This window comes from Apis laboriosa, unplaced genomic scaffold, assembly GCF_014066325.1.
Source record: "Apis laboriosa isolate Shangri-la unplaced genomic scaffold, ASM1406632v1 scaffold122_cov146, whole genome shotgun sequence".
Taxonomy (NCBI): domain Eukaryota; kingdom Metazoa; phylum Arthropoda; class Insecta; order Hymenoptera; family Apidae; genus Apis; species Apis laboriosa.
Genome location: NW_025221084.1, coordinates 265,542 through 284,055, shown reverse-complemented (window position 1 = coordinate 284,055; position 18,514 = coordinate 265,542). Strand labels below are relative to the sequence as shown.

General features: G+C 22.3%; 2 protein-coding genes across 2 annotated transcripts; one reads left to right on the top strand and one right to left on the bottom strand.

Annotated features, from left to right (window-relative positions):
* Positions 1-955: 955 nt before the first annotated feature.
* LOC122720289 (40S ribosomal protein S13) lies at positions 956-3,120 on the bottom strand. Its single transcript, XM_043946898.1, has 4 exons — positions 3,110-3,120; positions 2,361-2,399; positions 1,708-1,835; positions 956-1,307 (listed from the first exon to the last, which is right to left on the bottom strand). The coding sequence occupies exons 2-4, from the start codon at positions 2,381-2,383 to the stop codon at positions 1,003-1,005; spliced, it is 456 nt and encodes a 151-aa protein (XP_043802833.1). The 5' UTR covers positions 2,384-2,399; positions 3,110-3,120; the 3' UTR covers positions 956-1,002.
* LOC122720290 lies at positions 3,099-18,063 on the top strand. Its single transcript, XM_043946899.1, has 15 exons — positions 3,099-3,240; positions 4,563-4,720; positions 4,807-4,881; positions 5,142-5,211; positions 5,322-5,659; positions 5,730-5,960; positions 6,078-6,232; positions 6,332-6,857; positions 7,059-7,300; positions 7,422-8,096; positions 8,220-9,195; positions 9,273-13,082; positions 13,356-13,484; positions 13,744-13,874; positions 17,656-18,063. Exons 2-15 carry the CDS (start codon positions 4,604-4,606, stop codon positions 17,672-17,674), a joined length of 7,494 nt encoding a protein of 2,497 aa, XP_043802834.1. The 5' UTR covers positions 3,099-3,240; positions 4,563-4,603; the 3' UTR covers positions 17,675-18,063.
* The last annotated feature ends 451 nt before the right edge of the window (positions 18,064-18,514 follow it).

The window sequence follows — 18,514 nt, the reverse complement described above, 5'->3', positions numbered from 1 at the left end:
AAAGTTTGGTAAATGATATGTAATTCTTAAATATTCTTCGGGAATATATTATATTTGAAAATATAATATTTTTATTTATAATATTTATGATTGTAAACCGAATTTGTTAATTTATGTTCAAATATATTTATTTACAATTATTTTTAAAATTAAAAAAAAATAATTTACGACTATCTCAATTAAATTGTAAAATAAAAATCAATATATATATTGTCATATATTGTAATATATTTATATATTTTGTTTGCTATATCTATAACTATATTTACAGTTTGTAACGAATAATTAATTTTATTTATAAATAATTTTATTATGATCTTTAGATATTATTATTATGATCTATAGATAATATTTTAGATTTATTTAAATACATTAAATAATAATAATAATTCTAAAAAAGATTCAATTTTAAAAGAGAAAAAAATTTATTTAAATTTTTTTTATTTTTATACAAATATACAATATTATATAATATGCAACATATAGAATATGAATCTGGAATATTAATAAATTTTAATATTATATAGATTATGTTAGAATACTGTAATTAATATGTAGTATAGTCAAATATTGGAATTCAAAATTAAACAAATACAGAATATTAATATAATTAATAATAATATTCATGGAACATTTTTAGATCATAGATTTTTAAAATAAATCCAAGATATTCATAGATTTTTAAAATAAGTCCAAAATGTGCAATGGTAGTTAAAATTTATATATTTATATAAACAATTTTAATTTGCATTAGATAAGACATAGATATAGTGAAATATATCTATTTTCCTTACTTCACTATTTTGCTTTATCTAACACAAATTTAAATTATTTATAATTTTAAAATTTATTTTCCAAAAATATCTAATATACAAACATTTTGTATACTTAAATTGCATAAATAAATGGGAACAGAATTTATTAATATAAATTATACTTATTAAAATGCAAATAATTTATATTTAAATTTTTATTTTGTTAAGAAAACATACATGAAAATAATTAAGCAACAAGAGCACTAGCAGTAGAACTCTCATATTTCCAATTTGCAGGAAGAGTTCCCTTTGATTTATAATATCGAGCAAGTCGATGAATTCTAGATTCCACAAGTATCAATCTAAACTTGCTATCCTTGTCTTTACGATTTCTTTCTAAATGTTTTCTAATAGCAACTGCCTTTTTTATAAGATAATAAAGATCTTCTGGCAAATCTGGAGCAAGACCCATACTTTTGACAATTCTGAGAATCTTATTTCCAGTACGAAAACGTACTTGAGCCACTCCATGAGAATCTCGAAGAATAACACCTAAAACATTTTGTTATTTAATCATTATTGTATATAATATCTTATTATAAATGAATAAATTTACTTTATTTAAATAAAATATATTAATAATTTTTAAATATTGGTGAATACCTATGATAATATGATAAAATCATCAAACCATCTCAAAACTCACCATGACTTTAATATTGCAAATTATTAATAAGAAACAATATGAAAAACATTGAATCTTAGTTTAAATCAATTTGCTTAGAAAAGAATAAAATTTTAAAATATATAAGCAAAACATAAATAAAATGAAGCATATAAATTATTTTATAATATATATATATATATATATATATATATATATATATATATATTAATATATGATAATAATTTTTTACAAATTGATTATAAAATTAATAAAATAAAAAGTTACCAATTTGAGATGGAGTGTGTCCCTTTTTGGCAAGCTTATAAATTAATTCTTTACAATCCTCCGGTGTAAGTTTTAACCATGTAGGAACACTGCGTCTATAAGGTAATGCTGATTGGGATATACCCTTTCTAAAACATAATAAATTTTCATTATTAAAAGTTCTTTTAAATTTACATTTTATCATTTATTTATTATTTTATATTTATTTACAATTTTTTGTTAAATTAATAGAAATTATTAGATAAACTATATATAAGTAAAAATCAACCAACAATAATAATTAAGAAAAATATTATTAATTAATATGTTTAGAAATTGAAAAAAATTAAGGTTGTATATTATAAAAAAAATAAACTATAAAAAATCTGTAAAAAGAATTGGCTCTTTTTTATTTTAGTATTATAATAAATTAATATTATTGAATATTAAATTAAAATATCAAAATGTCTCCAACAATTTCAAAAAACTATGAATATTATAATTTTAAAATAGAAAACACATGGTTGTGAAGTAATATGATTTTAATAACAATTTATATAAAAAAATTTATTAAGTTACACTATAAAAATTTTAAAAAAATGAAAAATATAAAAGAAAATAAGTTTTAAAATTATATATAATAATAAATTACATTAAAATTAAATTAATTTTACCCTGGTGCGTGCATACGTCCCATTTTTACGTAGTTTCATCTACAAGAGATAGTAGCGCTTTTTTAATCCAGTCGGCAGATAGTAGAACTATAACCAATTTAAAATTTACCCGGGAAAATTAATAATAATAAATTAATAATAAAAATTATTACGGAAATAACAAAAATCACATATTTTGATTATAAAATATTTTATATTTAATCAAAAAAAATATATTTTTTAATCAAATTATGATGATTTATATAGATTAAATAAAAAATTTCAGAATTTCACTTTAATGAATAATGATGATATATCAAAATATATTTTTAAATCTTTTATATTATATACAAATAATAGAATTATGCAAAAAAATTAAATAAATAAAGAATGTTTAATTAAACGTTAAAAATAAAAATTGTTATTATTAAAAAATGAGATTTAAAAAATGAGATATTATTAAAAATTACATCAAAATTAAACGTAAAAGTCAAATTTATTGCTTTTCTATTATTTCCGGCGGAAGTTTACTAAAAAATCAAGTAACAATCTAAATAAAATATAATTATAAAAATTTCAGAAATTTTATGTAATAGTAAAATATTACAGTCATATAATTTTCTTTTTTACATAAATTATTATTTATTTTATGTAAATAATTATAAAATATATAATTTCTTAAAAAATTAGTCAAATGTTGAGAAAATAGCGCAACGTCGCGAACGGCGTCGGCAGCCAAAATGTCGGCAGTTTCTCAACTTTGAGCGTACCCTCTGTCAACATTTATAAATCTCCATCGAAGTTAACATCGAATCAACCAATAAATAAATCATTAATAATGTATGATCAATATTAGATCTTCTTGATACAGTGAAAAATTGGAATCTTCAGATTTTCGAAGGTAAATTGACATTTTTTAGGTTCTTCTTCAAACCTTGTTCAATCCTTATCCTTTTTTTTTTTAGTGCATTTTCATTATCAAATTATTAAACATTTATTATTAAAACTTCTTCAATCATTTTGAAATGATAATTACTTAGAAAAAAATATTTATAAACTATATTAAGAAATAAAATATTTCATTTTTAGATATTTTTCCCAATGAAAAGAATTTAGTGATGTGTTATGTGGTTATATACAGTGTCTCACAAAGTATCTTGAGTTTAAAGTTTTAGATACGTGAATTAAATTTTTTGAAAATTTTTTTTTATTTGTAGAAAGATTATGTATAGAAAGGTTATATTATTTTAATTGTAAATTAAAATATTGATTTCCAATTTATTGTAAAATATAATATATGTAATTTATTAAAGGAGTAATATAATTTTATATATTAAATATAACTTAATTATAATGTTACATTTTACTCCATTTTTTATTTACGTAAGTTCTATTGTTATATTATATTAAATATTTAATTTATAATTTTTATGCTTTTATTTGACTACATCATTAAATAATTATTATTTTTCTAAAGAATGATAAATTTTAATAAACATATATAGATGCATATATATAATTTGCTCATGTTATTAATTTTATATTTTTCTTTATTGTTTTAATATATTTCAAAAATTTTTTTTTATTTATAATTAATAGTAATAAATTTAATATTCAATGTTTTAATTTTAATTTTTATTAATTTCTTATTATTAATTATATGAATTTTTTGATTTTGTTGATAGATTCAATATGATTGTAATTAATAATTAGCTATTTTTATTAATCTATTTATTTTATATATATTATATTTAATATTATATTATATGAATATTGAATTTATTATATAAATATCATTATATTCATTTTTTACATAATACTTTTTAAATTTTATTAAAATAATTTTAATAATTTAATATATTCTACAATTTATATTAAAATATTTTAAAATTTAATATTGAGTATTATAAAATGCAAATTAAATAATAATCTAATAACATAATAAATATAATAACATAATAAAAATATAAAATACATAATAATAAAAATATAAAATACATAATAGAAAACTTAATATATTAAATTATACTGATACATTAAAAAATAATTAAAAATAAATTAAATATAAGTTTTAAATATTATATAAATATAATATTTTTCTCAAATAATTCTTTCAAATATTATTATTTATCTCAAAAATAATGATATTATCTATTAATAATAAAATATTAATATAATTTTATTAATATTTTTTAAATTTTTTTTATTTCTAATTGCATGTAGGACATGTGAGAAGGCAGGTATGATTTTGCAATAAACTTAAGATGTCTAGTGACAGTAATCAAACTTCTCAATCTGCCAAGCGGAAAAAACTTGTCAAACTTGATAGCGAAGATAGTGATGAATCTATTGTGCAATCTCGTAGAAGAAAAAAGACTTTTGTATGTTTATTAAATTATTAATTATTAATTATTAATTTTAAATAATATTTCAATTTAATTAAATAGTTTTAATATTATATTTATAGAAATTCATTAGTGAAGGTGAAACTAGTGATGAAGATAGTGATGTTCGAAAACCTATTGTTCAAACACAAAATCATGTAAGTTATTATATAAATTATATATTATAATTATATATATTATATTATATTATATTAAATATATATTATAATAAAAAGTGCAATATTTATTATAAAATAAAATAAATTTTATTGATGGAAAATTCATTATTTTTCCTAAACTTTTAAATAAACTATATAATTATATATTATACTTACAAATATTATACAATATATAATATATAATGATAGTATTAATATATTTATATATGATATTATAAATGTTTATTTATTTTTTTTAGAGGGTTATTGCAAAAGATGAATTAAATTATGAAAGCAGCAGTTCAAACACTAGTAAATACAAGCAATTTGGTTAGTTTAAAAATATTTCAAATAAACGTATATTTTATGAATATTTTCAATTTCTTTTATTTAAATTAATTTATTAATTATTATTATTATTTATCAAATTTATTTTTTAGGAGAAAGTAGTGAAACTTCAGAATGGCAATCAGACTGGAGTAGTTCATCAGAATTAGAAAAAAAATCTCCTGTCAGACGAAAAGTTCTTGGCAAACCAAAAGCCAAAAAACCACAAAAAATTGTATCAGATACAGATTCAGATAATAATGATGATCAAATAGAAAAATGTCCAATTTGTTTACTTCCTTTTAAAAGACAGCAATTGGGCACTCCTTCTTCCTGTGAACATTGTTTTTGTTTAGAATGTTTAATTGAATGGAGTAAAAATATAAATACTTGTCCAGTAGATCGACAAACTTTTACAATAATTCATGTCAGAGATAAACTTGGTGGTCAGGTTGTAATACACATTTAATAATAACTTTATTTTTTAATTGATTAAAATTAATTTATAATTTTATTTTCAGATAATAAGAAGTGTTCCAGTTGAAGTTGCTTCCAGTGAAGAAGAAAATTTGGATGATCTTACATTTTGTGAAGTATGCCATCAAAGTAATAGAGAAGATCGTATGCTTCTTTGTGATGGTTGTGATTGTGGTTATCATTTAGAATGTTTGACTCCTCCATTGAACGAAGTACCTATAGAAGAATGGTTTTGCCCAGAATGTTCTCAGAATAGACAAATCAATGCAGAAGTTGTAAGCTATTACATATAATATAATAATCACATTAATAATTCTATTAATAAATATAAGTGAAAACTAAAATAATTATCATTTAAAATTAAAATAACAAGTTAACTTATTTATCTTTAGGTCAAAATTGATATGAACGAAATCATAGATCCAATAGAAGAAGCTCGTAGACTTGGTGTTACTTATGGAAGAATTCGAATTAATGCGCTAGATTCTTATCCAAGAATTATACCTCGTACTAGACATACAGAACGTGTTAGAGCTACTATTCGCAGGTGAATTATATTTAGTTTTAATTAAAATATAATATAAAATAAAGCATAACAATTTTTATATGTTCAAATTTTTTTTTCTTTTACAATTTGTATTTGCAGAAGAAATAGACTAGATGATAATATACAATTAACTCGTCAAATACCATTTGATCCAAATCAACCTTCTACTTCATCTGGTTTGGAGTCTTTTGGAGATAAAAGTCAGAGTCGATCCCCAAGCAATGCCTCTAGTTCTTTAGGTTCTGGAGATCGTAATTGTTCAAACAGATATTTTAGAAAATCACGAAAATATAGAAGTAGTTCTAGTGATTCTAGTGATGAAAGTATTTCCAGAAAGTCTCGAAAAAGAATTAATAATAAAAATAATTCTGAAAATTCAAATAATAATAAATCTAAAAAGAAAAGTACTAATAATAAACAATCTGGAGGTAGTTCGCGAAAAAGTGAAACTAGAAATAATTCAAGAAAATCTGGAAAATCTAAAAATGTTTCTAGTAAGGAAACTCTATTAAGGGAAGTTAGAATTATAGAATGTAATGAAAATGGAGAAAAAGAAGAAACTGTAACACATGTCAGAGTAGCTTCAATTACATTAAGAAAAAGAAGAAGAACAAAAAGGAGAAAGGTATTTTAATCTCGTTTATATTCATTTTATATATGTACATCAATAAGATAAAAATAATTTTAATAAAAATTTCTTTTTATAAAATATTCAATATTTATTGTATAAAATCCAAATTATAAAAAAATAATAAAATAAATAAAAATAGTTATAAAAAAATAAATATTTTTAAATAAAAATAACAATATTTTATTTTTTTTATAGAGAAGAAATCGTAGACGTCGAGCTAGAACTTTATCCAGTGTTTTAACTAATACCAAAAAAAGACTTGCAGTTGCTTTGGGTATTTGTAAACCAGTTAAAAATGTCCCTAGTTTGTTACCTAGTATTAGAAATCAGCAAATTATATCAGATAGATCTGCATTAACCATTGCCCGATATAATGCTGGAATCTCAAGACTTAGTATTTTTGGAGAGAGTTTGCATTTGGATTATACTCCTCCGGAGTAAGTATGTTTTTGATTAAATATTTATAAAATATAATAAAATTAGTTTTAATTAAATATTTATGTCTTAAAAAGATTTCTTATAAAGATCAATTAAATTTGAAATTTTTTTTTTGTGCAGATCAGATACAGAAGATTATCATGCAATTGTTGGTCCTACTGTAACTGTTCAAAGACATTCTATAATTTCTTCTCGAAGACATTTACGTTTAAAAAATATTGTTACTCCTCAACAACCTCAACCTGATCTTCTAAGTAATATAATAAAGGATCAAGAGATTTGGCATTCAAATAATAATAATGTAATTATAAAAGCAAATGGATTTCTTTTAATTGAAGAAAAGGAAACATTGAATGATTTGAAAAAAGAAAAATTAAAAGAAAAAGGACTATCCAAAAATGAAGAAGTAGAATCAATTGTAGAAAATAGAGTTTCTAGAGTTGATACTTCATTAGAAGTTTCTACAATTGACACTCCACTAGAAATTTCTAGAATCAATCCAGAATCAATTGTACAAGCTCCAATGTATAACAATCCCTGTGGAGGAGGAAACAGAGGCAATTTTAGAGGTAGTTATAGGGATAATACAAGGCATAGTCATGGAGGGCAAAATTATGGAAGAGATTCCTTAAGTGGAAGTGGAAGACATAATTATGGAGGAAGTGGTGGAAATTTTGGAAGAGATTTTGGACCACCTCCGTTTTATAATCCAAATTTTGAACATTGTGGACCTCCAATGTTTGGAGGTAATCCTCCATTCAGAAATCGAAATCCTCAACATTTTAGAAACGAAAGGTATTGAATATTATTTTAAATATAAAATAACATTTAGATTTTATTGTATTTATATAATTGTATATATATTAATCATGTAATTTTAAGAAATTTGTATTATTCTTATTTATTTATTTTTTATAGATTCCGTTTTATACCTTCAGGAAGACCACAATTTAATTTTGCTGAAGGTTTATCTGAACATCATACTTTTTCTGAAAGATATAGTCATCCAAGATCTCCACAAGTTTCTAATGAACGTTCTCAAAATAATATGCCACCAAATTTACCGGAAGATACTCCAAGAAGCGAATCTGTTGAGCAACAATCACAAGATATTGAAAATGTCTCTATTAGACAAGAAGAGGATTGTGATATTTATTGCGATATTGAAACAAAGTCTGATGGAGAACTTCAAGATCAACAAAATAGTTCTATGGCATTATTACCACCACCAGAACCTCCATCAGGACTTTTAGATTTTGAAGAAAATTCTAAGAGTGATAAAGATAGTGATCAAGAATTAGTTATCGATGATAGTCAAAAAGAAGATATTCCAAAGAATGATAAGTATGATCCTTTTTCTGTGGATAGTGATAGTGATAGTGAAACAAAGAAAAATGAAGGAATTATGGAAGAAAAAAAAGAAGAACAAATTGCAAAAGATATAGCTCAAGCAGAAACCTCAGATACATCTATTCGTTTATCAACTTATGATGATGAAGAAGAAGAAGATTCTCAAGCTGATTGTCCAAATTTCTCTATTTATTCTTCTCAAACAATTGATGTAGCACGGCATACAGAACAACAATTATCTCAACAAATAGGACCGCTTCAACCACCTCCTCTTCCTCCTTCTATTCCAGATGATGATGATGTTATTGTTGGTGATGTTCAGGCTTGCGATTTAACTGAAATTCCAGAACCATCAGACCCATATGTTGAAGCTTTAAGAAAAGAAAGACAAACTTTAAGTAAAATTCCACCAAAAAAAATTTCTCATGATAGTAGAGGAAAGATTACATTTAAAATTGGTTCTAAATTGAAGATTAATAATAGATTGTTAGGATTACAGGAGGAAGAAAAAGAGAGTAATGATGATAAGAAAAAAGAAACCGAAGTAAGTAATATTTATTGTATATTTATAAAATATATTTTAATTACGTATCATTATTTTTATAAATATTATTTTCGTAGCTTATAAAAGAAGAAGAAACCTCTGTTGATCGTGAAGAAGAACGAAAAAAAATTACTAAAAGCAAATATGAAGAAGAAATTCAATTAAAAGGAGATAAAGAGCAAAATATAAAAGAAATTCTAATACCTGTAATTCCTTTAAATTTGAAAGAAAAAAACACAAATAAAAAGGAAAAAGAGAAAGAATGGATAGAAAAGTCTAAAGATAATGCAACAGAGAATGATTCAAATGTAATCATTACTACAGAAATAACCCAATTATCTCCCAAAAGATTAGAAAATGAAATTATTAGTGAATGTCTATCTGAAGAAGGAAGTAAAACTTTTACTTTGTTTCATAAACCATCAAAAATTGATCTTGAAAAAAAAGATTCAAAAAAAGAATCAAAAAATAAAGAAGAATATATTACAGTAAAAATTAAAAATCCATATGATTATGAAAGCGAAAAAGATGATAAATATGATAAAGGAGAAGAAGAAAATGGCGATGATGATGATGATGATGAAGAAGAGGAAGAAGAAGAAGAGGAAGAGGAAGAAGAAGAAGAAGAAGAAGAAGAACAAGAAGAAGAAGAAGAAGAAGAAGAAGAAGAAGAAGAAGAAGAAGAAGAAAGATTTCCTATAGAAAAAGAAAAATCTAGCAAAAAAAATATAATTGAGAAAGATATTGATAAAAACACATGGGAATCTGATGGAGCTTATACTCCTTGCAAAGATGAACTTCCCTTAAAAGAATCAAAATCTTCTTTTGAACAATTGCCATCTATTGAAAGTGGATTAGAGCCAATTACACCAACAAAAGATAAACCTGATGATTTAGATAGTTGTAGGACTCCGGTAGATTATAATGTTTTAGGCACAGAAGCTATTTCAGAAACAGATGAAGCAATGAATTTTGAAGATGAGTTAACTTTATTGAGTTTACGAAAGGAAAAAGAAATGGAAGATGGAGAAATCATTGAAGAAAAAATTATGAAGGAAGGAGATAAAGTTGAAAAAGAAAAAGAAGAGGAAAAGAAACGGAAGAAAAAAGAAAAGAAAGAAAAAACTAAAGAAACAGAAAAAAATAAAGAAAATATTGCTTCAGAAAATCAAGTAGCATGGAAAAAACTTTCAAAAAATACAAAAGAAAGATCTTATAGAGACAAAGAAAAAAGATCAAAATCGAAGGAAAGAGAAAAATTAAAGAAAAAGAAAGAAGTAGTAAAAAAGAAAGAAAAAAGAAAAGAATTACCAAGATATGATGTTAGAAAAATTGTTGCAGAAAGACCTTCAAGACCTAGAAAAGATGAGTATGGTAGAGATATTAGAGAAAAATCAAGACAAAGAAGTAAATCTAGAAGTTGTAATTCGTCAAAACGTTCTAGATCATATTCCAAGATTCGCTCTAGAAGTAGATCTAGAACTAGATTACAAAGATCATGGTCGAGAGATCGTAGATCTTATTCTAAATCTCTTTCCAGACGAAGATCTCTTTCTCGTGGAAGACGTAAATCGCCTAAAAGAAGATCAACTTCTAGAAGAAGATCTTCTTCGAGAAAACGATCCCTTTCTAGAAGAAGATCAAGATCTGTTTCTAGAAAACGAAGATCTTTATCGAGAAGAAGATCCAAGCGATCAATCTCGAGATCTAGACAAAGAAGATCTATATCACGATCTAGAAGATCACTATCTAGATCTCGCGATAGACGTAAAGACAAGAAAAAGTATAAATCTCGAAGTCGATCGAGAAACAGAAAAAAATCTCGATCGAAATCACCTAGAAAGTCTTCGAAATCCAGAGAAAGAAAACATTCGAAGAGAAAAGCACAAAGTCGATCAAGATCAAAAGGAAGATCTTGTTCCAGAAATTGGGAACAAGTTGATAAAATTGTAGAACAAGAATTTTCTAGAGAAAGAGAAGAAAGAGAATCTTGGAGTGCACAATGGACACCATCTTGGTCAAGATCTAGATCAAAAACACCACAACATGTTCAACAAGAACCAATTACTTCTAGAGAATGGTCTCCAATGTTAGATAATGTTTCGGTTCCGCCAAAAAATCTAACTGTAATTTTAACAAATAAGGAAGCAATTAAAAAAAAGAAGAAAGAACGTAGAAAAGAAAGCAAAAAAACGAAAGATGAAAAAAAGAGAAAAGGAAAAAGGAATAGGACTCCACCACCATCAAAAGAGGTTTTTGCTAGTGGAGATAATATTTTGGTTAGTGTATGTTTCAATAAAGATAATGAAAATGATCAAACAGTTGTTCCAGAGCTTCCAGAGACAATTCCTCTAATTTCTCCTTTAAAACGTCGCCGTAGAGAATCTCTTCAAACTGATCCTCCAAAACGTTCAAAAAAAGAAAAGTCAAAGGATAAACGTTCTAAATCTCCAAAGCCAAAAAAAGATAAAAAGAAAAAATCAAAAGCAGCTGAAATAGCGGCTACAAAAAAACCAGTCGCAGTCATTGATTTAGATCAATCTCCATTTCGGGAACAGACACCATCTCCTAGAGATGTGATAGTTCTTAGTGATGATGATGATAAACAAATTCAACAAATCACGTCAGATCAATGTCAACCTTCTCAAAGTTCTCCACCTAGAGAACAATTTATTTCTCAGGGTCCAAAAACACCTCCGGAACCACAAATAAAATTTTCGATAAATAAACAAAGCAGTAATTTACGACCATCAATGTTAAATCCGCTTTTAGATGAGGAAGAGGAAGAAGAAATGGATGAAAGAGTCGAAGAAGAATTAGAAATGAGAGCACAAGAAGAATTAGAATTAAGATTAAAAATTGGACCAAATACTCCTCCAGAACCTCCCACATCTCCACCAACAAGTCCAGATGCTTATGATCCATTTGATCCAACTAAATCCAGATCGCCAACACCTGATGTTAGTCAAGAAGCGAATTCCAGCGATGAAAGAAGAAGATCTCCAAGAAAACATGATTCTGTTGATGATAGTATTCTTGAAGAAGAAAATCAAAATCAAGAAAGGCAAAGTCAAGAAAAGCAACTAGAAAAGCCTAAAATCATTTCTATGGTTACAATCAAGAGAGCATCTCCACAAAGAGATGATGTTAATGATAATGATAGCAATAATGATATTACAGTCTCGACCGGAAATCTAGAAATACAACAAAATCAACAAAATGTACAAAATCAGAATAATCCTTTCACAGTGATGAATCCTGTGCTAGCTACTGTAGCTGCAGCAGTACAGAGAAGTGGAGTATTTAATGCACCAAATTCAAATAATAATCAACGTAACTTGTTACAGTCAAATCGAATTTCACCAACTAATCAACAAAAACAACGTTCTGGCGATCGTTCCCAGGCACCGCCAGTTTTTACAAATTCAGGAAAATCTTTAAGAGGCTCGAAATCCGGGCAAACAAAAACAAACGGACAAAATGGAAATGATGCCGGAACAGAAACAACGGATAATGTAGATATGTCATCTCCTTATTCTCCTGGATCGACGCTTAGCGATGGAATATTCGATCCACCGAGTCCTACAAATTATAATTCACCTAGTACTGGAACAGGAAGTGGAGTAGGACCTATTGGAACTCAGACTACAAAAAATAGTAATTCGAAAGCAGTAAAAACCACAGAAAAAAAAGATGCTTTCGATGCTTTATTTGGTTCTTTACCGATCACAAAAACTAGCACTAAATCAAATAGAAATAAAAAATCTGAAAAAGATAAAAAGAAAAAATCTACAAATCCAAAAATTGGTGTTAGAATGGACGAAAACCAGCTTCAAATATTAGATGATCTTCCAAGTTCTGCAGTTGAAATGCAAGTCAAGGATAAGGTTTGGGTTTTATATAAATTTATTTCATTTTGTTTTTTAATTTAAATATTTAAATAAAAATATAATATAAAAATAAATATAAATAATTTTTTTAGTAATATATATATTATTTGAAAAATAATAAAACTTTTCTGCCATTTCTTTTTTCTAAAACATTTTATATATAATAAATATATAATATCATAATATATATATGCTTTAAATTTAAAGGTTATTAAATGATCATTTTAACACATACATATTTTAATGATATCATATTTAATTATTTTATAGTTCTTAAAGAAATTAAATCGTCAAGAACGAGTGGTTGAAGAAGTAAAATTAGTTTTAAAACCACATTATACAAAAAAACATGTCACAAAAGAAGAGTACAAGGATATTATGCGAAAAGCAGTACCTAAGGTAATATTTTTTTAAATTTTTATTAATTAATATAAATATATTTTAATAATTTATATAAATATATAAATATATTTTAATAATTTTATATAATATAATATATTATATAATAATATATAATAATATATAATATATATTATATAATATATATTAATAATAAAAAAAAGAAAATAAATGTAAAACTGTTAAAATAATTATATATTTATATATTTTAAATTAAATATAAATTAAAATCATTATTTTATAATAATTATTTTGATAGATATGTCATAATAAGACAGGAGAAATCAATCCGAAAAAAATTGCCCACTTAATAGAAGCTTATGTCAAAAAATGCAGAAATAGTAAAAAGAAAATAATTGAAAGTTCCTCCACAAAGGCCTCTAAACCAGCGTAAGTATATGAGTTAATTTTAAAAAATTTTCATTTTCATAATTATTGTATATATTTAAAAAAGAATTTTCAAAAATAATATTTTTATAATATATGCTTTTAATAATTTTAAATCAATCTGTTAATTAACTTTTTTCTCATCTAATGGCTGAAAATAAGTATAATATAATATATAATATTTTGTTTTTTTTTTTTTTTTTTATAATTTGAATCCATTTCAGAAATGGATAGGAGACACAAAAGTAATGAAAAAAATTCATATAAATATTTTTATTTAATTTTGTTTCAAAATTATAGTCACTTTTATATATGTATAATCTACAAGAATTTATCTTCATAGAAATATTCGAAATGTTCATTCTCAATTTATATTTATAAACAATATTCTATATTTTATGGATATTTCTTATTGACTTCATATATTTTTTCAATTAAATTTCATTTTGATTCATTTCAGTTTATTAGTTCATTTTTAGAATTTTTTTTATTGTTTTTATGTCCCTGTTTACTATTGAAGTAGATTACACATATGAAACGCCTCATATAATATAAAAGACTTCATTTCCAACTTTTTCCTTTAAACATAACAGTTTATATAAATAACTTTAATTTTAGTTAGTTATTCGAAAAAATTTTTTTGATAGTATATCATTGAATTCTATATATATATATATATATATATGCATTAGTGACAGTCAATATTTAAAAATGATTGATAATCAATATGTATGTAAACATATGATGAGTTTATTAAAAATCTACTTTTTTATAGATTTGATTGAACTTTTAAAATTAAAAAAAAAATTTCCTTTGTATTTTTTGTATAATATACAATAGACAAACTTTAGTTATTGTAATTTCGATTATCCAAGTATTGTTTTATATTTTATTTTCACAAAATATTTTCGCATTATATTTTATTCTTATTATATTCTATAGATTTAAAAAAATTTATGAAATGCTTAACCTCACTATAAATACTAAATGTGATGATATTTATTTATTCATTATATCATATTAAATATATAATATTTTTATATAAAATTTTTTGCAAAAACTGAAATCAACTGGTTATGTATAAAAAGAGAAGTTGCTCAAAATAATATCCTGTGCAATATATTTTTCAAAATTGGTAAAGAGAGAACTAATAGATTTACCATTTATTATAATTATCACGTTTAAAAATTTGTATAATTAAATGGTAATTATTTTAAATATATTAAATTATGTAAGAATATATTAATTCTTAATACAATTCTTAAACATGCTTTATACTTGCGTGCGCTGCGTTTTGAAAAATTTCGATCATCGAACTTTATCTAAAGATTTGAGATTTCATCTTTTATTTATAATTTATATAAATAGTGTAAAAGAATGTACATCTATATTATAATAACATGCTGATATTGTTAAAGACCATATATAGTCAGTCAGAAAAGTTAAGTTTTCACATAATTCATAAAATTGTCATTTTAAAGAAAACAGTATTTTTGTATAATATCATGTTTATTTATTGAATATGAAATAATATTAACTATTTTATAACAAGATATATAATTTAATAAAAATATTTTAATACATAAGTAAAAAAATAAATTATATTTCACAAAAATGTTCGTTTCACAATCTTTTTTTTTTTTTTTTTTTTTTGACAAGTTATATAATATTTTATTAATTTCCTTCTGTCTCTAAAACTAATATTAGACTCTTAATATTTTTAGCATTTTTATATAATTGCATTAATTTTATAATAAATTGGATAAAATTTTTTTTCATTCTTTTTCTAAACCATTTTTATTTATTTATTTATTTATTTCTATTATGTTTTATATATTTCTCTCTAAATAATCCTATATGTATTCTATAAAAATTGAGGTAATTTATAAAATTTAATTATAATTAATTAATAAAATTTATTTATTATTATTATTAATAATTAATTTATAAAATTTATAAATTTTAATAAAAAAGTTATTTTAGACATTAGAATATTACACAGTATTCATTTTCGAATCATATAAACTGTAACTTTAAGATTTTAATTTTATTGAAAAATCCAATTACTTAATTTTTCTGTATTGTTTCTCAAATGAATTTTAAAAATATTGAAATATGTTTAGTATAGTACATCAAATATTAAATGGCTGCCATCATTGATCAAACTATAATAAATCCTCTCATGTATTACAATTAACATTACATTTTTCAATTCAAATGCTTTGTCATTTTTTTTTCCATATTTTATTTCTTTCATCTGTTCCAAAAATATTAAATTTGTTTTTATAATATAAATAGTACTATCCAAAAATTATAAATTCTTTTTATATTTTTTTTTTACAAATTTATTATATTTTTCTCTTTGATCACTAAGCAAAGGCTTTCTTTATAGTACATAATTATTATATTGAATTTTCTTAATACTGCTATTTTCCTTAGATATGAGGAATGAAATTTCTATTTATATAGAAAGATACAAATATTGTATATATATGATATATATATTATATAATAAATTTATATAATATAATATTATTTATTTATATAAATAATTTTAATTGTATATATTCATATAATATTTATAAATGTCATATTTTTATTCATCAAGATCTTGAAGAAATATGAATATCTATAATATAAAAAAAAAATATTAGTTAAAAATAATTTAATCAGTATAATCAGTTTCAAATATTTTCAAACTTTTATATTTTTACTATTTTTTTTAAATTATTTTCCATTTGTGGAAATATTATTATAATTTAAATTTAGTTTCGAAATTGATAAATTATTTACAGCATAGAGCATTGCAAGTCTGTTATTTAAAATTTTGAATAGCAATTATGCGTTTTATTTTTATTACTGTATTATGTTATATTCTATTATTTTATACTTCTTTACTATATTAAAAAGTGAAATATTTTCTTTACAACTTCTGTGATTTATATAAGGATTTTTTTTCTTTAATTTAATGATTGTACATCTCAAACTTTTAATCTTGTTTCTTTTTGCTTATATAAGTCATATTTATGTTTATTGATTGATTGTTAAACATCTTTCAATTGAATAAAGCTATAAATAAAACAAAATATTAAAGAAGAAATTCTCACAGCAATGTAAGAAAAATTTATTAAATTTATCAATATTATATTATATATAATATTATACATTATAATTATATTGTAATAATATATGTAACTATATATAACTATATGTATAAAATACTTTTCTATAATTTGTATAATTCCTTTTTTTTTTTTTATTTGTTAAAACATTTTTGTAAAATAATATATTTTGTTATAAAATAATTAATATTATAATATTACAATATATTAATAAGTGAACATAATAATAATATTATTCAAATTTTTTATTTTCTTTAAATTATTTTCTATAAGTGATTTTTTGAGAAATAGATAAACTTTATAATTGATTGATTTATAAATAGAATTCAATGGAATAAATTAATGTAAAATCTAAATATATTTAATATCAAAAACTTTTAAAAATATTTTAAAAACTAAATTTATATGTATAGGAAAAAGTTGTTCAAAATTTTCATCTTGAAAAATATTTTAAAATTATAAAAATCAATGAAATTGTCTACTTCATAAATAATTATCAGTACTTCTATATTATTTTATATTTAATTAAAATAAGAGTAGAAAAAATTTTATTTTAAAATATATTTATTTTTATTTTATTTAGTTAGTTTAGTTATTTTATTTTCATTAAATTATAATATAATAATAAAAATTAATTTAAATAAATTTAAATTCATTTATAGAAAAATTTTGTGGAGTTGATCACGAGTCAACTAGGTGTCTATTCAATTCCCTTCAATTTTATAGTTCAGATATTGTCGTTCTCGATGAATGGTGAGTCAGCTTTGAGACAGCTAGTCTCCTCTTCGATGATGCGATGTATGTATTCTCTGTAAATACGTAATTAATTCATTAATTGATCGATTGATTATTTGATTGATTGATCGATTAACTTTTAAGAATACCATTTATTATTTATATAAATAAGACCTTGTTTCATCAGGGAATTTAATTGTCTCTACGGAAAATCCATTATTTATATAATATTAAATTCAATTCCTATTTAATTTTAAGAAAATTCAATTCTTCATATGTATAAAATTCATTATAATTTACATATTGAATTTGAATATTTATTTATAAAATTAATTTGTCTTCTTTATATATTTAAACTTTCAAAAACTTTAAAATTAATTATAATTAATCAACAAGAAAAATAAATAAAATACAAAAAAAGTGAATTTACATTCACATTTTTCATATCATTAATTGAATTATAAATGTTTTAAATAAATACAATTGCAATTGACAATCTAAATCATTAAATATATATTTATTTTCTTTTCTTTACTTCATATCATAAATTTTACGAATTTGCTATTATTTACATCCATTTTTAATGTATTACTTAAAATATATTAAAGAAGAAAATCGTTTAAATTTTTATTAAAGTTTGCAGTATATTGTAAAAATCAATTTATAATTAAAATTTGTACAGATAAAGCTTTACAAAAATAAAAAGAAATATACAAATTTTATATAAATATTTATGCTTATAAAAAATATTAATAATAACATTAATCTTGGTCTTAAAATAATTAT

Bases quoted from the DNA above. Each gene is read 5' to 3' on its own strand.
- LOC122720290 (XM_043946899.1), top strand. From the start codon at position 4,604: ATGTCTAGTGACAGTAATCAAACTTCTCAATCTGCCAAGCGGAAAAAA. The intron at 5,212-5,321 runs GTTAGTTTAAAA...TTTATTTTTTAG, and splicing joins TAGTAAATACAAGCAATTTG to GAGAAAGTAGTGAAACTTCA. The intron at 6,858-7,058 runs GTATTTTAATCT...TTTTTTTTATAG, and splicing joins GAAGAACAAAAAGGAGAAAG to AGAAGAAATCGTAGACGTCG.
- LOC122720289 (XM_043946898.1), bottom strand. From the start codon at position 2,383: ATGGGACGTATGCACGCACCAGG. The intron at 1,836-2,360 runs GTAAAATTAATT...ATTATGTTTTAG, and splicing joins GGACGTATGCACGCACCAGG to AAAGGGTATATCCCAATCAG. The intron at 1,308-1,707 runs GTAACTTTTTAT...AAAATGTTTTAG, and splicing joins ACACACTCCATCTCAAATTG to GTGTTATTCTTCGAGATTCT.